We start from the raw sequence: 25,300 nt of genomic DNA on the forward strand, positions 1-25,300 counted from the left end.
ACGATGTTGCACAACATCACGCAAAACTCGCGCGAGAATATGCGATCTTCCGTGTTTTTTTCGGCATGTTGTGCAGCGTTCCGGGTTGAGGTAAGCCGTGCGGAAACAGCCTAGGTCTTGATCTCTATGTCCTGTTCATTGGTCATCCAAGGCAACTGATAAGTAACAGGTGGCTGGACTAGATGGACCTCTAATCTCATCCAGCCAGGCACTTCCTGCATTCACTGTCTGTGTATTTTGCACAACCTTTTAGCTATACTTTGCTTGTGCCCTATTTTCCTGAAAGGAAGACTAGGTTTCCCCCCCACATGATGCCAAGAAAAAGAGGGGCAACATCTTCAATTCACATACAAGTTACAGTTCCGTACAGCAATAAAGTGCCTTTTGTGTATAACCTCTTCTTTTTTAGAGAGTTGACTATGTTACATTCAGGCTCATCTTCCTTCCAGGTAAACAAGGGTAAATTACTGTAAGCCCTTTAAACAGCCAATCTTACCTGTTGCCATTCCTCAACATGCCAAACGGGTGGGCAATCCACCTGGTTGCAAGCTTGCAGGGCATGAGGCCTCTCCTCTTTGCAGCTTTCAGGCCCAACGGCAGCTCCTCCGGGTTGCTGGCACTGGACCTCCCTTGTCTGGATGCCTACGCCACAAGTGGCTGAGCACTGCCTCCAGGGACCCACCTGCCACCTGTTGGAAGGGAGTATCAGAAGAGCCCCATAAGCAAAAAACTGCACGGAGCAAGAAAAGACGGAAGGAGGCTAACTTTGCCCAGCAATTCCACTACGAGCAAAATGGTTGGTATGTTAACCACACAGATCATATCCTGCACGTCAAAAAAGAAACCAGACTTTGAGCACAACCTTGCCGGCTGCACACATCAGTTTGGGGAGTGGCTCCACTTGGAGCTGAGCACCCCGCACTGAAGTTAGACGCCATCCTTCTTCACCTTGAAGAACCCAGGGATTGCCCAACATAATGGGCAGATGCATGCCAGGCACTCTAAAATCAAAGAGGGGAAGGCAATCTTAGGCTCCACCGGAGTCGGTCTCTCATTGGCATGAGCAGGATGGTAACTTTCGGCTGAACATTTTATTTATTTACTTTACTTTTCTTGTTGAGATTCAAGGCGGCTAGCAGAATAATAAGAACAATGCAATAAAGACCAGTCTAAAGCATACAATGAATGGTGCAACAGAACTGGATTGCATGATTAAAGAACAATGAAATAAAGATAGTATTAATGCATTGAAATAAACAGTGCAGTGTGAAGACACAGAAAAAAAGAAAACTGTCTTAAATTTTCACAGGCCCTTAAAACTACAATCTGATTACCTTTATAGAAAGAGCCCACCTGCACAATTCCATTTTACCACATACTCATTCCCACTATATAAATCCCCACCCCGGCCCCGAACATTCAAAAGCTGAATTTATAGCAATGGGCTCAAAAGACAAGCTAGAAAATGTGAAATAAATATCTCCAAAACTTGTTTGCTAATGCAGAATCCTACCTTGGGGGGCAGTCCCTTGTATTGCACACACGAGTCATTGCAGGGGGTTTCCTGGAACTGTCACACAGGGAGTTATTTACCGCTTGCTTTGTTTGTTCATGTATGCACACTGCAATAGCTTCCTGAGTCCCTAGTAAAACACAGACACACATTTATAAAACGAAAAATGTTGAAATACGAAACTATAAAGAAGTTACACATTCTCAAGACATGCACTTAAAAACATATAGGAAGATAAATGGATCCACTTGCCCTGATCCAGTGACCCTTAAGAGTACAAGGGGCTTCCACATACACACGGAATTCTAATTCAAAACCAGTTTACATGAACGTCTCTATTACATCTTAAAAAAAACCAGAATGAATCAACCTTATTTAGGAGAATGGTCTGCATCATATAAGATGATCACAAAAGCAGCAAAAGCACACCACTGCGAAGTAGCGTTCTCTACATTTGGGGGAGGGTCCCTAAGTGAGCAGAAAGATACAACTTTGTGAATTAACCACAACAACAAAACCCCAGCCTGATAAGAATGGAACTCTCAACATTCTCAAGAGTCATGGAATGTTGAGAGCAGCTGAGATCCCACCAAGGGGAAAATAAAGGGAACTTTTGGCTGCTCATGACTCTAACAGCTTAAAGGATTCTGGAGGGAGAGAGAGATTCCAAATCAGCTTCCCCATCCAGGATTCTTTTATTCCCCCCTCCAGCTTGTTCCCTGTAAGAATAAAGAGGTTGACCACTCCCACCTGCCAATCCCTAAGGCACCAAAATGCCAGAAAGAAGATTGCAACTGATCACAGCCACAGAATCCTAACAGCAAGACAGAACAGACCAAGTTTCATCTGAATTGGGGGTGGAAATAAGATAAAGATACATGCTTCTCTTCAGCCTCCAGATCAGTGGGAAGGAGATTTGAATGGAGGATGGGTGGCTTCCTGCATAAATCCCATGCCTCCATTTCCATACACTACTAAGATGTGAGGGAGTTCCCTCTTTGCAACTTGAAGGTTTGGAGCGTGCATCTTGCAGCTTGGTTCAGATGCTGCTGGCCCATGCATTTGTGCCCCCCCCTTCCAGCTGATAATCACCTATTGATAGCCAATGCCTGGCTAGTTGGCCGTTCTGCAACGGAGCAGTTTTGCTCTGGCAACAGCTCCTAAATCAGCCGCTCATGATCCATAGCCCTCACAATTCTGGTTGACCTGAGCCATGGCAGATCCCAGCTAACACACAGTCCCGGCCCCCTCTGTGGTTCCCATAGCCCACTCTTTATTTCCAAACCCAACAAAGATGCTTTTAAATGCAGTTGAAAAGCCAGGGCAGCCCAAAAAGACTGAGAATGCTCTTTGGAATGTTAAGGGGAGTGGAGAGAAACAAAGACAGACATGGGGAAATGTGCATGGTGAACCCCCTCTAAAGATTTTATCATATCCTGAAGGGGGGCACGGGGGGGCAATTTCTCAATTGGCTCTCCTCTCTCCTTTCCTTGCAGGCATTCACCTTATGGCAATATAATGGCCACTTGGAAGAACATCCCACTGTTTAAATTGCCAAACATATTGGCTACAATGAAAAGAGTCCTCCAATGATGCCTATGTGATCCTCTCTCAATATCTCTTCCTTCTAATCCCTCTTCCAATTCACCTTTTCCACAAAGACTTTGCCTTAACTCCTATGGCCAAAGCTAGATGTAAAGCAGGACACACAGTAACAGTTTCCTGATTTTTTTAAACAAAAGAAATGCAAGCAGCAGAAGCTGCAAGTTTGTTCAGAGCAACAGAGGGGAAGAGCAGAAAATGCAGAATCTCATGAGCTCTTTTTCTGATCAAGACGACCCTCTCTGTTGGCAGAGTAATTACTTGGTGACCGCTCAAGCAAACGGATTAAGGACTGAAGAAAGCTTTATTCAGGATCTACGGTATTTATAGGAAAGATGAGAGATAGATGCCTTGGTACCAGAGAGACAGAAAGAGAAAGAGGACAAAGAGACGGAGAGAGAGAGACGGAGTTAGTTCTGTGGAACTTCCGAGAAGAAGCAGGCTATAGAGCTACGCGTAGCGTTCTGGAGACAGACAAGGAATGACACTGAAGTAAGTACTACTGAATTTCCACTTTCATATCTGACTGCTTGCTGCCCCCTACAGGATCTCTTTCTTTGTACATCAGTCATTGCTTACTCCAACACTCCCCCCTCTACTTCTCTCCCTCTGGCATCCCTCATGCACCCTTCTGCTTTTTAAATCAGCCCCAAATTCAGCACTTTATCCATGAGCTAAGCAGACCCACACTGGAAGAGACGGCTCAACCACTGTCTTGTCTAGTTTGGATGGCATCTACACATCACTGGATATCACACAGTCCTTCTGGCTACATCAATCATTTGCAGCTCTATTGGGTTGTCCATACAGGAAACTTTAGCTGTGACAGATTATTATAGTGCAATATTCAACCATGTGCGGATGAAGCCATAGTCTGAGTTCGGAGTCTCAGTTCTTAAAATTCAGAATGCTCTTCTGGGTTTGCAAACCTCTTCTCATTTTATTGCAAGTTCCACCCGCAAACCAGGGGCACAGTTCATCCCAAGTGCCTTGGAGTTCTCATGCCTGTAGCTTGAGGCAACCCGTCATTCCCATCATCAATAGCGAATGAAACAAGTTGGAAGTTCATTGTACTATGGAGACTTCATTGGTACTACTTGGAAAGGGGGGGAAACTTCTAATGTGATATGCAAGACTGAAAACGGTCATAGTTCATGGAATCTGTTTCCTTCCTTTCAACCTCATTTCCCCCGCAGTGGCTTTAGAGAGCTCACAAATCTGATTTCAAGACAGCTTAATATTTTCGCTTTTGTTAAAAGATTTGCAAGGTTTCGAGCACGTTTGCTCTTTCACTGCATTTCCTAATAAAAATCCGGTGTCTTGCTATTTGTTTAGAATAGATTAAAACCGCAAGTTTTTATTCCACTTCAACTTTTTTTTTTAACCTTTACTACTGCTAAACAACTTCAGCCATAAATATCTCTTCTCCTAATTCATCATGAAGGGTTTTCTTGACAGTCCTTGGTTGCTAAAAAGGGGCCATTTTTATTTTAGCTGACTCTGTGGAAACACTCAGGACTGGAAATGTCTCCCCCAAGGTTAGTGGTGTGTGTTTTACGACATTCAAGTAATTGGCTAGAGCATGGGTGAGGGTTTTTGTTCCTAGGTATGAGTGACAAGTGATTTTCATAATGGGATCGCAACCACTTCCATCTGTCCCCAATCCTTCATACATGTGTGCACACGCACAGCATATATTGCACGTGCATGCGCACGTGCACACATACACACAGAGTTTCCTTATGATGGCATAACTGGCCATTCCCCATGGCTCTACAAGGGAACAAAACAACCACAATTTGGAAAAAAGTTTTTGGCAGGCGTACCTTGTTCTTCATTAACAGATTGACCACATTTGATATCATGCCATCAATAACCATGGCCATCACCTTCAAGAAACAGAAAAATATATTCTTTCCTATTAGAAGAGCAAGCAAATAAGGTTCTGGTCACACATGCATTAAACTTGTATGTGACCAAGGGAAACCCCAACTCCACTGGAGTTTAACGTGTGACTGCACTCACCTTTGGTCTCTTTTCCTAGTGGTTGCCCAGGAGTTGCATGGAATGGGCATGGACCGAAAGAGTCCCCCCCCCCCGCCCCCCCACACCTCTTTCTGCAAAAGCACACTGAACAGAAAGCAAGGGCAGAGAAAGCCCCTCCTACCTCTGTGCATAGATACAGGAGCCCTTTTCTCTCCCCCCAAATCATTTTGAAGACGAGTGCATTAAAGTCCAGTTGTGGACTTTATACATTAAAGTCCAGTTGTGGACTTTATACATTAAAGTCTAGTTGTGATGGGGTTCCCCCCAATCACACACAAGTTTAGCGCACGTATAACCAGAACCAATGGGTTGCAATTATATCAAAAGAGTTTTGGGCTAATCATTAGGGAGAACTTCCTGACAGAGCGGTCCCTTAGTGGAACAGGCTTCCTCGGGAGGTGGAGGGCTCTCCTTCTTTGGAGGTTTTTAAGCAGAGGCTAGATGGCCATCTGACAGCAATGCTGATGCTGTGAACCTAGGCAGATCATGAGAGGGAGGGCAGGAAGGGTTACATCCGTGCTTCGTTCTCGTGGCCCCTTCTTACATGCCCAGAATAATGCTGATTGCCACTTTTGGGTCAGGAAGCAACGTTCTCCAGGGCAGTTAGGCTAGGGATCCTGACGGCGTTTTGCCATCTTCTGGACATGGAGCAGGGGTCACTGGGGGTGTTGGGGAGGAGGTAGCTGTGAATTTCCTACATTGTGCAGGGGATTGGACTAGATGACCTTGGAGATCCCTTCCAACCCTATGGTTCTATGATCTCCTAAGGGGCCGTAGCTCGAGAAACAGTACATTTATGTGGATCATGCCCATTCTGCTGGTTTCTGCAGTTGGCAGACTGAAGCACATCAAGGCAAAGGCCTCTGCCCGACTCCCTGGGGAGCTCCCCTTGATAGAACCGTTGTTCATTTTGGTCTAACAAATCATTACTTGAGACTCTGACATTTGGCCCAACAATACATTTGCACGCACTTACGATGATTTTCTACTTTATCTCTTGCCTATTTTCTCAAAAGATCAAGGCAGTAATTGAGGGGGTGTCCCCCCCCCTTTCCCTCTTATTGCACATGCTAAATTGAAGAAAGGAGGATACGTTCCATGTTTTCTCTTTAAGTTCGAGTAGAGAGGGGGAGATAAGATGGGAAATGCTGGTTGGAATTTTATAATCCCTATCCCAAGTTTTATAGTAACTGCATTGCAACCTTCTTAAAAACAAGCCAATAAAACTATAAATAGGAAAATAGTTTTATGTGGCTCAGGTGCTCTGACTGAAAAAAAGAAGGGAGGGAGGAAACGAGGCCAAGAACCCAAAAGTAACTTTAAGTGCATCTAAGTGGGATTTTTTGAATAGCAGATTCCACCCAAATCAGAGGCACCTTTTAAAAAGCCTCCGCCATTTCGGAAGAGCCGTTCAAATCTGGGAGCCCCTTGAAGTGGTTCGTGGGAGTTTGGGGCCCTAACAGTTGAATACTTTCAACATACGTAAGTCTGACCAAAGGGATTATTCAGGGCTACCAGAATAAGAATTCTTCTACTTAACAGCGACGCAGAAGCAAAGCCACAGAACTGTGATGGCTAGAACTGAAGACATGAAATGGCCTAACGGAGCCAGACCCTTGAGTCTACCCAGGGCTTTTTTTCTGGGAAAAGACGTGGTGGAACTCAGTGGGTTGCCCTCGGAGAAAATGGTCACATGGCTGGTGGCCCCGCCCCCTGCTCTCCAGACAGAAGGGAGTTTAGATTGCCCTCCGCGCCACTCGGCAGCGCGGAGGGCAATCTAAACTCCCCTCTGTCTGGAGAGCAGGGGGCGGGGCCACCAGCCATGTGACCATTTTCAAGAGGTTCAGGAACTCCGTTCCACCGCGTTCTTGCTGAAAAAAAGCCCTGGGTCTACCAAGGTGAATACTGTCTACTCTGACTAGAAGCAGGTCTCCAGGTTGTGAGGCAGAGGTTTTTTTACTTCACCTGAGCCTTTTAGCCAGAGATGCTGGGAACGGAACCAGCCAGATGCTCAACCAGCTTTCTCCTGAAAATATTTAGAGAGGATTTAAAGATATGAAGCTGCTTCATATGACATCAAATCTTTGGTCTATCCAGGTTAGCATTGCCCATTCTGACAGGCAGCGACTCTCCTGGTAGAGATCTTTCCCAACACCTGTCTTTTCAAACTGGAGATAAAGCCGCTTCATTAAACCTGGGCCCTTCCACATGCAAGTGAGATGCTCTGTCATTGAGCCACAGCCCCACCCAAACTTCTTGGCAAGTGGATGCCATGTGGCAAGTCCAAAGGGCGCAGCCACCGCTGTGTGCTTTACATCATGTATCCCCTTGGGCCTTGGGGAGGTTTTGCCAGTCACCTGAAGAGCAGGCAGCAACACAACGAAAGGAACACCGTGAAGAAGCACAGTGTAGGAAAGACGCAAACCAGTCCAGGAGAGACATAAATGTGCATTTGTTATGGCATCTGTACTGTAAGTCAGCTCACTCACCATGGACACCTGAAGCTGGTCTATCAAGATCAGGGTTATCTTCTCTGACTAGCATTGTTTCTTCAGGGCCTTTAACATTGCATACTACCCAATGGAGATGCCAGGGACTGAACCTGGGACCTTCTGCATGCAAAACAGATGCTCTGCCATTAAGCTATGGTCCCTTCCTGTGGCTCAGTGGTACAACATCTGCTATGCATGCAGAAGACCCCAAGTTCAACGATCCAGCGGTAAAGGAAAGACGACAGAGGAGTCAGTGGCAAAGCTATACTCCTGCCACAGTTAAAAGAGCTTAACTTTTGTGTGTGTGTGTGTGTGTGTTGAATTGCTCTTCTTGCAGCTTGTATCAGAAAAGTTTGTTTGTAATTTTTCCTTTAATCTCTTTTTGTTTTAATTGAATGTCTAGTTTAGTTACTACTTTTCTGAATGCAGAAAAGAATTCAATGGGCGAACTTATTCATCAATTACATTTATGGTTGTTGTGGGTTTTCCGGGCTGTATTGCCGTGGTCTTTGCATTGTAGTTCCTGACGTTTCGCCAGCAGCTGTGGCTGGCATCTTCAGAGGTGTAGCACCAAAAGAAAGAGATCTGACACTGAGAGATCTCTGTCTCTTGGTGCTACACCTCTGAAGATGCCAGCCACAGCTGCTGGCGAAACGTCAGGAACTACAATGCCAAGACCACGGCAATACAGCCCGGAAAACCCACAACAACCATCGTTCTCCGGCCGTGAAAGCCTTCGACAATACAAATTACATTTATATTTGCCACACCTCCTTCCCTTATGAAATTCAAGATGGCAGACCGAATACTCTCCCTGAGGGTCTTGTACTAAGCACTGAACAGACCCACAGCTGTTTAGTTTCAACATATATCAGATGCCCTTTCAAGACGACTCTGGGATCCTTAGGATCATGCACCTGCTCTGTCACCATTTTTGACTCTTTGAACACCTGATCTTCATGCTGTGATCAGAAAACTGGGGTTGCCAGGTGCCCACAAACTCCCACCTCTCCCTCCATTTCTCACACTTGATCCCTTGAGCAGCAGGTGAAAATTTGGGGAGGAAATGACATCACTAATGCAGTCGCCCTCTTCCATCCAGTGTGACTCTAGGAATTGCCTCAATCTCTATGGTATTTGCCATAGAGATTGGGGAAATGCCTAAAATGTTCCGGGGGCTGTGACAGCCCTCAGGTTTTGCCCCCCCCCAGCTCCCAGGGTGGGAGCCTGGCATTCCTACGCAAACCACTTTTGAACCTCAATATCAAAAGCAATTGGTCAAATATTGGGGCAGCAGGGATAGAGAAGGCAAGGCTGATGTTCAAAGAAGATAAACCTTACACTTATGAAATTCATCCCACTTTTTTGAGGACCCCGGCTCAAGGTTTTGTTATTAAATTATTTACAGTGTTCATTTAGTGGCTGTTAGTAAAGTTTGAACAAAAACCTTTAAAATGTTTTTTTTAAAAAATAACACATACCTCCCATGCAAGTGGCTGAGCAAGGGGTAAAACCAATGTATTCCCAGTCATAGATGACACCAGTGTCTTCAGAATGTGACAATCCCAGGTTGGAAGGTGCAGGATCTCCATCGCACGACTCCAGGTGGCAGCCGCGTTCAGTGGGGGGCTTAGATTCTTCACACTCATCATCAGGCAGCTCCACCTCAGTCTGAGTAAATGCGAGATAAATACGGCACTTCACTTCACGCACCTGAATACCATGACCACAAGAGGCACTGCACGGGGACCACGGCTCAGGGATAAACCTGCAATTAAACCACAGCACAAGGTTCTTGAGGAGGAGTCGGCACATTGTCCTTTCTTCCCCTGAATCTATAACAAAGGCTTTCTCTGGGTGGAAATACATGTTACCAAGTACCTGGGGATGCACAAGTGCTGGATTTTGTGTGTGCTTCTCAATTTAAGTGTAGGCTGTTCTTGCTTGGTGCACGTACATGCTGCTTTCATGGGAGTTCCCTTTGTGTCATGACATCTCAGCTCTGTTTTTGCTATGAGAACAAGTACCGTAGGCTCCTTTCACTTGCCAATTTGCATTTCTTGAAAGTGCGAGAAAGTGTCAAGATCTGCATTTCTAAGAACAGATGTGAGGGAAACTGCGATCCTTTTAGCAGCTGAGGAGGAACTGATATCGAACATGTGAATGTATTCACACAAAGCAAACTGAAGTGTGACGGTGCAAGTGAGTGCATGGAAAGTTGGAGGAGGGGGGGCATGTGAAATGAGGTTCACTTGAGTGTCCCTAGGTACTTAGTAACATGTATTTCCACCCTATGTCTGTTATGTTAAAAGTGAAAACCTGGAAGTGGTTCACACGTGTAGAGCCTATGCAACATACGGTCTAGGTAGCAGTTGCAACCATGTCATGATGGTCTCACAAGGACCAGCTAGCGCACAGGTTAGATATTCAGTTTGGCTTGGAATCTCTCAACGTTTTGTGGCCCCTCCTGACATTTTGTGATTGACCTTATCCTGTAGTAACCATATTGTGAAAGAGCCTGCTACAGTCATTAAAATTTGCCAAGTATCCACAGGCTTAGCAAGGTTGGGGACACCTGCACTACACCATACCGACTCTCAACCAGGTTCCATCTTCCGGTAGGTCCTTAACCAAAAAGTTCATTAAGGTGTCCCTTGGCCAATAAGCACACGTGTACAGGGAAGCTTAAATCCAAAGCTGCAACTTAAGCACCTCCTAACTTGTTGAAGCTTAACATTTTGCATTTCAGCATTTCCTGCCATGGAGGAACTCTCAAAAGGGACTGAGAAAAGTTTTGATTATGTTTCAAAAGAAAAGGAAGTTGATCTTGCCGTAGCCAAGAAGACATTCAAAATATGCAGATAATCGTTAAGGTCAGATAAATGGGAAAGCTATTTACAACATGACCCAATCCATCACTCCTTTCAATGGGATGCTCACAAGGTTTCTGTGAATGGATGTAAGTTGCTTAGCAACAGTCTCGGCAGGTTGCAGACAGGACCAAATGACATAGGAGGCTGCAGTTTCTTGAATGGAACTCTGGACATTTAATTTTGTCCTGAAAAGAAGCTGTGGGTGGTTGGGTGGGCGTGAAAGAGAAAAGGAGACAGGGAGACAGACACTTGGGGCCAAGACATTGGAGAAAAGAAGGGTTAACTCTCTTTCCTTCCTAATATTACCAAGATGGGTCACCGGTTTATCTCTCAACACTAGTCCACCATTCTCTTGCCTCTAATCTCTGCCTGCCCCAACCCACTCTGTAGCTTTAGCACCAGGCACAAAGGCCAATAGGGTCGAAGTAACCCCCCACCCCCAGGGAATCCTGGGAAGAAGGGTCCATAGCAGACGCTGAACTGCTTGAGGTGCGGACAGAAGGAAACACAATAGGAAGGAGAAAAATGTACCCGATAAGAAGAGTTTCTAAAAAACGTTGCATATCTAAACCAAGAATAATATTCCCTTGGCTTTTTGTCGTGAAGCAGCGTATCTCAGTGCCTAAACCAACCCAAATATCTGACGAACTTCAGGGAAAAAAAATATTTTGTTAAAAGTGTTGACAGCAGTACACCAGCAGTTCAGTATTCACTCCATATACAGGCTGGCTGGATGCATAAGAGGATCCAAAAATAATGTATGATGAATTCTTTTGAAGCTTTGCATTTCTGTTTGAAAGTCTGAACCACAGAACAAATTCATTTTAAAAAAACAGTCCGAGAATTCTAAGCATTTTCTCTTGACTTATAGCAGGTCTATATTGTAATTGAGGTTTTCCTGTTGCATATTGGTGTCTGGGATTTTATAGCACCATGAGCACAAGTTTTTTTAAAAAAATAACTTGGAATATTTAAAAAAAGAGGCTTGCCATTGGCTAAACTAAAACATGTGATTCTCTAGTCTGCAACTGGCACAGAAATCAAATCTTACTTCAAAACCGGTGACCTCAGCACAGCCTATCTCACATCATGGTGTGGACCCACACAAAATTGAATACTGTGCATGCGTTGGGCTATAGTGATCATTCAGAACTTGAGGTTGTTGTTTTTTTTCCAAGTGGACAAGCCAATCCACTTACAAATTGTTACTTGAGTGGCATGGAACATACAAAGTGATGTCATCACCCTGCACTCACACTGGGTTCCAAACAACCAGCGTGCCATGGGGATGCTGCAACTGAGGGCCAAGCTACAAGTGACGAACGACACTTGCCTGGCAAGTGAACAGACTCACGTGTATTCCTCCCTGTTCACTTGCCATTCACTTGCGCTCCACTTGATCAAGTGGAGCGCGAGTGGAGCGCAAGTGAACAGGGAGGAATACACGTGAGTCTGTTCACTTGCCAGGCAAGGGTAATTCGTCACTTGTAGCTTGGCCCTGAGGCCCTGATAGTTCTGCTGCCACCACCAGCAAAGACACCACCTTCCCTTCCCTCTTCAGTGGTGCACAGTGGCGGAGGCTGGGATATTCCCTGCGCCCCACTCCATGAGCCTCTTTTCATGTCTGGAAGTAGCATCTGGAAGCAGCATCTGAGCTGGTCCATAAGGAAACAGAAGGGCAAGTCTACTCTTCACTCTGTCAGGCTGCCAGTTCTTAAAGTTGGCCCATTTCTCTGAGCTATTATTAACCAGAAACACAGCAGAGGTCTCTATTTCTTTAAGCTTATTAAAAAGAAAAAGGATGTGGAATCTTTTTTTGGAAGGCTTATTGAAAATCCCCCTGTAAATAAAGAAGGCTCTAGGGAGAACCGTTTACAATAATGATGGGTATCAACTATCATCACATTCCACCAGTAAAAACCAGAAAGGTCAAACCTCCATTTTTCTTGGCTTAGCTTTGCAAACAGGCCTGCATGCTTTCTCTTTCCCTCCCTCCCTCTCTCTGGTTTTTTAATGTATCACCCGTTACGTAAAGTTAGGTCCCTCTGCGGCGGGGAGGGGTTATTTATCTCCACTATGTTGGCTTAGGGCATATCTTCATTTGAGGGTTTTATGAAAACTATTTCCGATATTGATTATCAACTAAAACTTAAGACTAGAGACACAAAAGATCGCTATTATGAACATGAGGAAGCGGGAGATGAGATTTTCATGATGCGGTTTCTGTTTAAATAAATTTAAAGCACAGGCAATTTATAAGGGGAAGTTGCAAAACCTCCAGAAGATCGCCTTAACTGCATGAAAAACTGCAGAAAGCAAAGACACACATGCATGGAAAAAGGAAGATAATGAATGAAACACCTCTACTCTTTGAGGAAAGCTGCAACACAACACACACGTTATTCTTTAGATCCTTTGTCTTTGACCTCCATAGTTTGGGGATCCCCCTCCCCTGGCTGGATGCAAAAACCTTCCTGAGTTTATAAAGTATGAATGTAAGAACAGCTGTGCTGGATTGGATTAAAGGTCCATCTAGCCCAGTATTCTGTTTACAGCAGTGTCCAACTTGATGCTTCTAGAAGTTCATGTGAGTAGGGTGGGGAAGGTAGCAGGCCTTCCCCCTTCTCACCTCTTCTCAAACATCAGTGACCAAAGGATCCGCCATTTTGAATTACAGTTTTTCATGAGGTCCCAAGCCCTCTCCCTCCTTTCTCTTCATCCTCTCTGTCCCTCCCTAACACTTATTTGGACTTGAGGCAGAGTGTGTCCTTCTCAGTCATCTACCATCCCTGATGCTGGTTAATCATGGAAGTAGACTGTTATATTTAACTCTATAGTCACCTAGCAATTTTTTAAAAAGCCCACCAGTAGCAAGTGAAGGGGGATTGGTGGCCGAGGGAGAGCTGAGGCAAGGCATGTGAAACCAATATGGATGGGATCTTAAAAATGAGCACTCTCCCATCCACATGATGTGCAAATATGCTTTGGCTGCCAAAATCAGACCAGGTTTGAAAAAGATCAGAGCAAAGATCAGAGCAAAGAATTCTTGTTTAACAGGCCTCAGTGGACAAGGGGAAAAGAGAGGGCTTTTCCACATCAGTTTTTTGATCCAAGCTTGGCTTTTTAACTGCATTGGATTTCCCCCTCCTTTATTCACAGTATCACTCAGTTGTTGTTCTCCCTTTTTTCCATCCAAGTTTATTCCGAGTTTTTTCTGATCCCCACAAAAGTGGGGAAAAACTTGAAGAAAACCCAGGACAGCAATGACTGGCAAATGACACTGTGGACCAAGCAACAAGTGACGAATGACACTTGCCTGGCAAGTGAACAGACTCACATGTATTCTTCCCTGTTCACTTGCCATTCACTTGTGCTCCACTTGATCAAGTGGAGCGCAAGTGAATGGCAAGTGAACAGGGAGGAATACATATGAGTCTGTTCACTTGCCAGGCAAGTGTCATTCGTCACTTGTAGCTTGGCCCTGTGTGTAACAGAGGAAGGAGACCAACACAGTTAAGAAACCAGGCTGGAGCAAAAATCAGGTGTGGAAAAGCTCAGAGACAGGACGGGAGAAATGGCCTGATGGAAATGTCCATAAGATCACAAAAATCACTCTCTTTGCTTGTACAATTCCTTGCAAGCAACAGGATTAATTCTTATTGCAAGGATTCATGAGCAAACGTCATTGGGAGAGCAAGCACTTGTATAGCTGGGAAACCTTTGATAACACTTCTGAAATGTATAACTTAAATGGTTTTTTTGGCACCAAGCTCTTTTGCATCAGTCAGGAGAAACTGCTTCGAAGAAGCTGAGAGCAGGGATGCAAAGACAGGCCCCGCTCAAAGAAATCCAAACGCCAGATGACTTGACAGGGGACAGCAGGGTCTTTACGAACCCGTCAGGAAAATGCATCAGCAACCTCCTCTCCATCTTAAGGAGAAAGAGAGGGTGAACTTACGTTGGCTCTTCTGAGATGGTCCTTGTCTCCTCCATTTCGTGTGCTTGCTTGGACCACGGGAGCTTTGCTTCAACAGGGTTTTTCTCTGGAAAAGACAAATACATAAGGGTTGGGTAGGACCGTTCCGTTTGTCAGGAGTTCTGGGGCGTAAACCAGAAATCTTGATGGGTTGAGTGGGGGGGGGGGGGTCAGTCAACAAATTGGTACCTTCTGCTTACTTCATCCTGTAGCTAAAGTCTATAGTCCATATAAAGAGCAAGAGAACTGGAAAACACCACCACAAGGGGGCATTTAGAAATGACCCCCCCTCCCACACACACACCCTTTTCACGTTGCATTGTGGATTTGGAAATTAGCATCAGCTATATGAATCAGGGTTTTAAAACTGCTGTGGCCTAGGGGGATTTTATTTTTAAAAAGCTTGTTTGTGGACTCTATCCATCTATCCATCTATCTTATTTATAGTCCGCATTTACTGCGACTCAAAATGGATTACCCAGTGGGAGTTAGTTCAGTCAATATCAAAGATATTTCAATGAAACGTGTAATGGATAGATTCGTGCAAATTTGCAAAGATTTTAAAACCAGCAGAAATCCAATACAGAGCTGAAGAAAGGTTGAAACAGAGCATAAGCAACTTCATGACTGACATATTATTAAATGACATAGGAACTACCCAGTAGGATCATACTTATAGCAATAGTAGTGAAGTTTATGGTCCCTCAACGTTTACAGCAATAGTAGTAAAGTCTGTGGCCCCTCCTGATCCCTTTTCCGATGGGTTCCCTGTCCCTTTGCTGATAAAAATCCCTTGAGACCACCTCCATGCAGTACAGCCCTCCTTTCTGAGTAAAAAGCCCTCTTGAATAATTCATCGTTTGCATCGTTTGCACAATGCCAGCAGAGTGGGCGCTTTCCTAACTTCCTCAGGAAGACCATTCCATAAAGCGGAAGCCGCTACAGAGAATGCAGGTGTACCGGCACCTGTTGATTTTGCCCATGTACAAGCTGGCACCTGCAGATGACCCCATTCAGATGAATGGAGCTGCCGTTGTGGAATATAAGGAGAGAGGTGGACCTGCAGATACGACAGGCCATGGCCATGAAGAGCTTTGTAGGTGATAGCCAATACCTGGAATTGGGCTTGGTAACTGATAGGTGGCTCCATGTGCTTTTCTTGCAATAACCTAAAACTTAATGACTTTTTGCCGTTGCAGAACATAGTCTGTGGCACGATAGGAAAAAATTAATTTGATTCCTTTACCCTACAGCCAGTTTCGTGTAGTGATTAAGAGCGTGGGACTCTAATCTGGAGAACTGGTTTTGATTCCCCACTCCTCCGCTTGAAGCCGTGGGTCAGTCACAGCTCTTTCAGAGCTCTCTCAGCCTCACTGGCCTCACAGGGTGATTGTTGTGAGGATAATAATCACACACTTTGTAAACTACTCTGAGTGGATGTTAAATCATCCTGAAGGGCGGTATATAAATCGAATGTTGTTGTTGTTACTAGAGAAAATTGGGGTAAATTTGTAAAATGACTCACGTTAAATATTAGGAGCCAAAGTTATCCCAGCTCTTACATGAGTAACATGGCAAAAATTGTTTCTTCTGTCAACAGAATCATTACCTTTAACTTTTATGATTTGCTATCAGTTACTACCATAAGACTTATGCTTGGATCCTACCTAGGGAACCCATTCCCTTGGTGGGGGCAGAGATCCTCCACTCCCAGCATCTGCCCACGCCACCGCTTACCTGGCCAGCAGAGGGAACAAGATGCAGGGAATGGGCTCCAGTGCACACTCCTGCGCGCTCCAGAGGACTTCCTTGTCATGCCGGGAATGAAGATAAAAATCAGCCCCCAAACTTTAGTTCAGAAGTCCTCCAGAGTGAAGCCCTCCAGAGAGAGGTAACGTCCCCTGCATGTGCCGCCCACAACCCCCTTGTACCCGGGGTTGGGCCCTAGGGGACCGGGCAACCCCAATGCTACCAGCTCTTTTGCTGGCAGAAGAGGGGGCCTCCTTTGATCATCAAAACGACTGTCAGAAAGTAACGGGCAGACTAAAAACAGCAGAAATCTACCCCAAAACTACTCACTTTACTGAAAAATGGTATCCATTTTTTGACTTTCTTTCAAATAAAGATTCACTTCCAATAAAACCTTCCTTCCTGACAACTCTCAGTGTGGAAATTTAAGTCAATTTATTTAAAATATAATATACCCTCTTCGTTTTCCTTATAGCATGAACATCATAATCTTCTCAAAGTCTTAATTCTCTTTGTACAGATAAGTCACAAGCTTAATATTCTGTTAAATAATCAATCCACTGTCTTTAAATGTTCAACTGTAACAACACTTCATTTTTTTTTGAAACTGTACGCTAATGCTCTGGTGCAAATAAAATTTACAACACCCCCCGCCCCCGCTGACTCCATCAGGAATCACATGACCTGTGTAGGCAAAAGCCCTGTGGGAGGGGGGCTGCACCAAGACGGGCTAACCTGCTGATATTGAGCAGAAATGCTGGTCGCCGGCAAGCCAATATGTGGTGCTTGAGAAAGAGAGAGAGTTTGCAAGTCATGTGGTGGTGTACAGTCTATATTGTGACACACACTGACTTCTGTTGGAAGTTTCCCTGGGATTCATTCATAAACATCACTAAATCATTCTAGGATTTCCTGTCTCCCCCCCCCCCCCCGCCCCCAGCAACAAATATGCTAAGAATCTGAGGAAGCAAGGTTTTTTGCTTATGCAGACTACGGGTCCCCAAAATTAGTTACAGCATAAGTATTTTATTTCAGATACTGTTGAACACGCCTTTCACGGCCAAGCAAAATATTGCAACCACTTCACCCTGTTCTGTTAAGCCATATATTTTAAATCTGGTTCCCTCCCCCATCCTGATAAATTACACTATAGGGCGGCTTATCACTGAAAAAACAGTGAGAACATACACTGCTTAGAGCTGATGACATCTTCATGTGGTCAGCTCTGGAGCCCATCCCAGCAGATTCCAGTTTCTGGCACCAAGAGGTTGAGGATATTTTAATTCCATGAATAACGTTCTCCCCGTCTCTATCTCTTGCAGCAGGCTCAAAAAGCCACATTTGGACACTTACCATGATCACAGAGAAACAAACGAGGTATCGGATTTAAGCATAAGAGAAGCAGATTTGCAAAAACAACCAGGATTTATTCTAGAATCGGACGAAATTCACAAAAGCGGGGGGTGGGGGGAGAGAGAGAGACCCTATAGCAAATATGGGGTAGAATCTTTGAAATTGTGAACACTGTCGGCCACCAGCGCTTAGGCTTCAGAGCTTCAGAGCTCTGAAGACTTATTTAGCTTTTGGCTGCCTACCAGAGGTACAAAATTCTGGAGGCAGAGGGGGGAGTCCAGGTCTCAGATGCTAATGGAAGACAGTAGCAGTATTCTAATTAAAAAAATCTTGCATGCTGTTCTAAAAATGAGGTATATAGCCCAAAGGGAAATTTTGTTTGGGGCTTCTGTTGGCAACTGACAACCAAGGCTGGCTCAGGGGCTGATGTATACATGAACCTTGTAAACAGCTCAGAGATTTTTCTTAAAAAACTGGTGGCATACAAGACTTGCAGACAGATGGGCTGTGAAATTCAAACCTAATGAAACAGGGGTGTGTGGTTGCTGCAGTCCTGCACATCCTTCTTGAGTCTAGTCATGGAAAAGATGCATTACATGAGCCCTTTCGGATGTTACAATCAACTAGGGTTGTTACAGAGTGGGAAATCCCCCCCGCATCCACTTTTTTTAGATAAAGCCATTGATTCCTCTTATTCTCTCTTTTCTCTTTTAAAAACAAGATTTCTCTTTCATTGGATCGAGGCGGCTTGGCACTGCTGATATCGGATCTCTTGGCAGCATTCGATACAGTTCGAAATTGTCATCAATAAGGAAGCAGTTAATTATTTTATTAACAGAGGTTATATAAGATAATCAATTAATTGTAATTTATGTGGAAGTGTGCATCAGCAAAAAAAAAACCCTGATGGGCCTCTAGTTCCTGTGGGGCACATAGGCTTCGGCCTAGTCAGCCTTATGAATAATACGGCCCTGAACAGGTAACAGTTGTATGTGAATGCTGTATGTGGGTAAAGCAGTGTGCATATACACTGCTTGGGATTACCAAGACATAATATGAGAGAGAGAAAACAAGGGAGAAGTTTTAAAAGGTCTTATGCATCAAAGTAAACCTCCACAAATCTCCACTACAAGCACCAAGCACATTCCGTTTACCTCTGGGCTTGTAACAAGGGACTGGCACAATGCACTCTTCCTTGATGTGTAGTTTGAGTTGAGGATTGCAGCCCCCCGTGTGCTGCCCACGATGATCAATACACAACACTACTCGGTAACGTAAACCTCGGCCACAGGTCACAGTGCACTATGGGAAACAATGCACCAATAGAATCAAACAAATTTTTAAAAACCTTACGGCAATTTCTTAAGGAAGTATTAGTTGATTCATCATCGTCAAGTGATTAAATCACACAGACATATCATATCTCCCATTATATTTCTATCTCTGTCTCCTACCCCATGAGACTACCTCACGGGATCTCAACAGCCATATTGGATTGCCTAGGCAACCTAAAATGGCTGCCAAGGTTGTGTGAGATTACTGTCAACATTTATTCCATTACGACATTGAAGGAAGGAGGTAAAGGAAGAGTGGGCAGGCAGAAAAAGCAGGAAGACAGGGAGAACGGAAAAGAGTAAAGGGGAGAGTGGAGTCAGAGCAAAGGGAAGGAAAATGGAGCAAAAGGGGAGGCAAGACAGGGACCACAGGAAGGAAGAGTCCCCCAATTGTACAAACAAAAACACAACTGATTTTCTTGTTTATTTTTAAAAAAATTGTATTGTGCTTTGTAAAATAAAAGGAACTTCCAAGGCAGATTATAAATAATTAACACATGCAATAAGAGTCAAATCAGCTATACGAAACAATTAAGATCAACTCGTCCCACACCATTATACATACCATTCCACAATAAGCTGACCCTCCTGTTGGGATCGGCATACAAATAGCTGGTAAGTTGCCTGGATGCTTCCCCCAGTGGGGCAAACTACAGCTTTATATCGTGGGACATTTAAAATCAGGAAAAATGCTCGTGGTGGGGTTCCCCCATTCCCCTGCGGCTGCAATATGAATCTGAGCCTCTTGCGGCTGCTATTTAGCAGTAAAAAACTGGAAAATAATTAATGATATTTTAGAAAAAAGGTTGAAATGGTTTTCCAACATACCTGTGACCACTCCAAAGCTACCCATTTTGGACAATCATACAGGTTGCAAGCTTGCATGACTTTGGGCTTGGGGGCGTACATGCATTTCCACTCTTCTACTTGTAGTATCTCTCCATGCATGGTCTCCTCTACGCAGACAAAACTCCTCCTCTGAATTCCTCCTCCGCAAGAAACTGAACATGCAGTCCAAGGGTTGTGTTCCCAGCTGGCCCGGGGGGGAAATAAACAAACAACAAAATGCGCCAACTTAGATGGAAACTATTAAGAGAACAATGGACCATATATTTATCGGCTATTGATAATAAAGTCAGTTAGATCCACTGCTTAATCCTAAAACTGTGGTGGAATTTTATGCATAGATTAAATACCAAATCCCAATTTCTCATAAATCAATCCCTTTAAAATCCTTATGCAAAGCACAGCGATTCCAAGACTGTTTTGGCCTGAGGTACGAATTCCTTCCAATCCTAACCCAGTCCCCAGACCTCTCCCTATCATGTCCCTGCTGATAAAACCATTAAAAAGATGTATTGTCTCTACGTTTGAATTTCTGAGTCTCTCTGCATGAAATGCCTTGGTGCGTGTTCGTCAAATGTAGGAAGAGACCAGGGTCAAATCCACATTACTCATTCTAAGTCGCAGGTTCCCCGCATTTCCCATGCAATCCCGAGTGCCGGTCACATTACCTCATTAAACAGACGCATTTCATTCGCATTTCTCCCGAATATGTGGTCACAGGTTTTCAACGGGAGTTTCCGGTGGCCGTGAACAGGCCAATGCGCAATTTACGCGGTTTTTTTAAAAACCACCCCCCTTCCTGTCTCTCCGGCCGTTCCGAGAGTTCCTATTGGCTGATTCAACTTGCAAGTGCTCCGTAGTCTGCAAAAGACTGTTTTTCACTTCACAGCACTGGATTTATTGATTATGCTGTTTCTGAATCAAATCTGGTAGTTTGAAAAATCATTTTGGGGTGAATTCACCCTCAGAATGGACTTGCGAAACTTCCTTTTTAACTGCTTTTTTATTTTTTTTATTTTATATTACTGTAATACCGAAATTATGAAATATCGAAATAATGACACTCCAAGGAAGTGAAACTTCAGTAAAATTCAGGCACTGAACTGTCCTGCATAGGAAATGCCCACGAAAGCTTCCCACATGCTTCCAAATTTCCAAAAAAGAAACGGGAGAGAGCCATCAGTGCTGTCAGTGGGGGAAAGAGAGGCATCATTATCTTCAATGATGTTTCTTTATAAGGCAAGATCGAAATAATGGAAAAGTGCGCTCAAAAAAATTTAAAAAAATGGGCAGGGAAAAAAGGTCCCGCCCAAAAAAGCGGTTTTCGAGCGGCCGTGTGACCGGAGGGACGCGCGAGAAAGACGGATTGGAGGCAGGAATGTAAACGAAGAGGAAAAAATCGCAGATTGGAGGCAAATGGAAGATATCCGATAAACATGCGGGTAATGGGTGAATGTGGATTTGACCCATGTTAGCTGGAAAGGATAGTTTTAAAAGATAAGAGCTGGCAAAGATCGCTCCTCAGAGGGTTTAATTTCATCTTCACCTCCAAGAAGGCTCTGTCAATTTCACCTCTCCAGCCTAAAACTGTGGGATCATAACCAGAGGGCAGCGAGGAATGGAAATGGAGCTGCCTTCCAGAGCCAGGCTTGGACCTGGAGAGGTTATAATGGGCTGAAGTTTCCCTTCTGGCATTTCACAGCCCCTTCAAACAGCTCCAATGTACAGCAAAGCCTTTGCCCTGCCGCTGGCTCTGTCTTTTAAAAGTTACCCTTCCCAGCTAACATTGCATCTTCAGACACATGTTCTTCACGTGTCAGATGTCTCATGTAGAGAGACTCTAAATCATGGTCTTTAATACCCCATCTGGTTTGGCCATGAAAGCCAAAGCCCAGTGCAGCGAACAAAACTGTGGAGCTCAAAGTACAACTCAGCTAAGAAACTCAGTGTGTGGACTTGGGGGGTGGGGGGCATCAGACTTGCAGCCTAATAAAGCACAGGGTTGCTGTGAAGTTCAAATAGTCAAAACTCTATGTGGCTTGAAGGAAAGGGAAGGATAAAAAAAAAGATCCATAAAAAATACACGTCTCATCTTCATTATCTACATATCAGCAATCGAAGAGATGGGTGCACCAACGTAACAGTGAAAATACTTCCTGGCATGCAGATGAATCATTTATTGATTTGTTTAGATTATCTACCCCCTGTTTTTATCCCCGAGTAGACAACCTGAAGTACTTTCAGATCAACACATTATTTCTGATGGCAAATCAAGGGATGCAGCAAGGCTATACTAATCATGAAGGCTGATTGAAACGATTTTAAAGACCTTTTAATGGGGGTTTAAAGACTTTTTTTAAAAAAAGGAATGCAAGGTAATTATTGCACCCACAACCGTGGATGAAATCAGCCAGAGCATCCCATCCAAAGCCCTTCGCCGGGAGCAACTGAGGTATTGTAAAGAAGTCAATCACAGAGCAGATGGAGCAAAAACCTATAAATCCAAAAAAGTAAATTTAAATAACTGCTCCCCAAGATCCAGTGGGTAAAGTCAAGAATGCTCTGTGCCTGAAATAATTCATGCAACTCTCTACCCAAAATAAATGAATCACTTTATACACAATCCAAATGTGAACCTTAACTGTACGTCAAGCGTTGACATTTAAACCAAACTTACATGATCAAAACCAGGCAGTGCAGAGCAAACAGCTAATGATTTCACCATCGCCCCCGACAAATGCACTTCTTTCTGCTGTTATCCTTTCGTTCACTTAACCCAAAGGAGCGATCAGTGTAGTAACAGCACACTCAAGGATGATGAATTTTAAAGCTACTCTCTTGCAAGTGTAGCGGGAGCTGGAGTAGCCGAGCAGCAAAGAGAATTTTCATATATGCCGTAGCAGCCAACACTGAACTTCAGGGTACACCTACCTATTACAGTAAACACATGCCTGCCAGTGAAAAGTGGCAGCTCCATGTTACCTTATCATGCTTTGCAGCATGTATTGCAATATTCACTATATAGCCTACATTATGCAGTGCTTTTCCCTGGCCCTGCCAATAGAAGCCACACGTGTGGGTCAGGAACTACACAGATCGTAGGGTAAGTTGTGTTGTACGTTATAGAGGAGGAAGGGGAGAACTCAAGACACGGTCTCTGTTCCTACCAGCAGCTCTGTGTTTCTTACTATGATCTAATTCCACCCACAGCTGTTCCTTGTTCCCAGATGAATACGTGTGTATGATGCATGTTCTTGCACACAGAAGTTCCTCTCTTACATATTATGTATTTTCAGACCTACAGTGGGCCAAACTGGATTTGACATTGGGAGATCTCCGAGTGGATCTCCTCAATAGTTTTTAAATGGGAAAGGCAGTGGCACGGATCCTGAATTGTACCTAGGCCACAACGTGGAGGAAGACTGGGTTTAACGCTCCTGCTTAGCCTCCCCCCACCCCAGTTCTGTCTGTTGAAAATGCCGCCCTCTCAAAGTGATATTAATCCCAGAAGAGAAGACACATTAAGAATGTAGATCAAGATGGGTAGCTGTGTTAGTCTGTCTGTAGCACTAGAAAGAGCAAGAGTCCAGCAGTACCTATAAGACTAACAAAATTAGTGGTAGGGTCTGAGCTTTCGTGAGTCACAGCTCACTTCTTCAGTATCTGAAGTATCTGAAGAAGTGAGCTGTGTCTCACAAAAGCTCAGACCCTACCACTAGTTTTGTTAGTCTTATTGGTGCTACCAGGGCTTTTTTTCTGGGAAAAGAGGTGGTGGAAATCAGTGGGTTGCCCTCGGAGAAAATGGTCACATGGCTGGTGGGGCTGGTGCAAGCAATCTAAACTCTCCTCTGTCCGGAGATCAGGGGGTGGGGCCACCAGCCATGTGACCATTTTCAAGAGGTTCCGGAACTCCGTTCCACCGCGTTCCGGCTGAAAAAACGCCCTGGGTGCTTCTAGACTCTTACTCTTTTCCAGTAAGGATGTGTGTGTTGTTTTCTCTTTACAGAGCAAATAACAGTTTTCTCATGGGAGAGAGACCTTCTTTCCCCGTGACACCATCACAGTCTGAATCACAGCTGTAGGTGACTTTTTTCCCATTTCAAAAACTCTGGGAAAATTCAATCACGTTTTTTATTTTCTCATCTCTTTGGCCCCACGAAAATGGTGTGAACTAGCTTTAAGTACGTGAGCTGTTCCCAATTCAAATTTCTCATAACTTTTGGAGTGACATCAGATGTTGTCTTCCAGCCTCAATTTCCCATCTATAATATGGCAATAGTAACGCTGACCACTTTTGTAGGGTTGATGTAGGGGTGTGCATTCAGGTATATGTGAGCCAAAATCACACCTGAAATTAGCTGATTCGGATTGGCTCAGGGACACCAGAATCGACCCAAACCACTCGTGAAATTCTAGGTATAATGAAAATTTATCTCCTGGAATGTATTTCAGGGTTTCAGAGAAGAACAGGAGTAGGGAAGGGAAAAGACGAAGCCAGGGCAAGAAACAGGTGTTGTCTCTCTTCCCAAGGGAAGAGATTTGCCTTCTATATCCACACTGGAAGAGGCTAGGGACTTATTTTTTAAAGCATGAAGGCTGGGAATGCAGGATTTCTGTATTGTTATACTGATATAACACTATTCAATTGCCATTTTTTTTAAAAAAAAAAAACTCACTTGTGGTGGTGGAGGAGAAAATGGCTTCTGTGACATCCAAGCCTTGTGGGAGTCCAAAGGCCAGCCAGCCTGCCATTTTCCAGCTGTGGGTCAGTCTCTGCTGCCCCTGATGCCAGCAGCAGTGAGAAGCCTCCAGTGAGGCTAACACTGGCATTGGTAAGTTTGGTGTAGTGGTTCAGAGTGCGGGACTCTAATCTGGAGAGCTGGGTTTGATTCCCCATTCCTCCGCCTGAAGCCAGCTGGGTGCCCTTGGGCCAGTCACAGCTTCTAGGAGCTCTCTCAGCCCCACCCACCTATGAGGGTGTTTGTTGTTGTGGAGATAATAATAGCATACTTTGTAAACCACTCAGAGTGGGCGTTAAGTTGTCCTGAAGGGCGGTATATAAATTGAATGTTGTTGTTGTTATTACAAGTCTGGGGTTTGCATCCTCACTTTCCTTCTCTCCCATCTTGCTCTTCTGCTTTTGCGGCACAGTCCAAATTTACAAAAATAATATTCCCAAATTTTCAGAAGCCAAAAAAAAACACTCCCTAATACCAAACTAGTAACACCACTTCTGAAAAATCAGAACAAAAACCAGTGCCCTGCCTGAAATACAGATCCAAAATGAATACAAAATTTTTTGAAGTACATATGCTGAGTTGGGTTTTGGTGTTGTTAGCATTCCCAAGATTTTAAAGACTTTTAAGATTTTAAGACTAAAGGCTTGAAGTCTTTAAAAGCACTATACTTTTTTTTAAAAAGCCTATCAAGATATAAAGAACATTTTGTCGTCAAATGCAATTATGCAGCCTGCAGATTCGTGTACGCCGTAATGAACACGCTGTAAGTAAGGCTAG

The 25,300-nt window shown here is 44.2% G+C and overlaps 1 protein-coding gene across 1 annotated transcript in view; it reads right to left on the reverse strand.

Moving 5' to 3' along the window:
* Positions 1-25,300, reverse strand: part of ADAMTSL3 (ADAMTS like 3) — a 200,124-nt gene that overhangs the window by 50,414 nt on the left and 124,410 nt on the right. Inside the window, exons 12-17 of the mRNA XM_055002297.1 lie at positions 19,767-19,971; positions 18,759-18,906; positions 14,485-14,569; positions 9,135-9,421; positions 1,514-1,643; positions 497-689 (exon numbers count right to left, since the gene is read on the reverse strand). Coding sequence (XP_054858272.1) covers positions 497-689; positions 1,514-1,643; positions 9,135-9,421; positions 14,485-14,569; positions 18,759-18,906; positions 19,767-19,971 — 1,048 coding nt within the window. The remainder of the gene's footprint in view (positions 1-496; positions 690-1,513; positions 1,644-9,134; positions 9,422-14,484; positions 14,570-18,758; positions 18,907-19,766; positions 19,972-25,300) is intronic.

Source organism: Eublepharis macularius, chromosome 18, assembly GCF_028583425.1.
Source record: "Eublepharis macularius isolate TG4126 chromosome 18, MPM_Emac_v1.0, whole genome shotgun sequence".
In the NCBI taxonomy this organism is placed as follows: domain Eukaryota; kingdom Metazoa; phylum Chordata; class Lepidosauria; order Squamata; family Eublepharidae; genus Eublepharis; species Eublepharis macularius.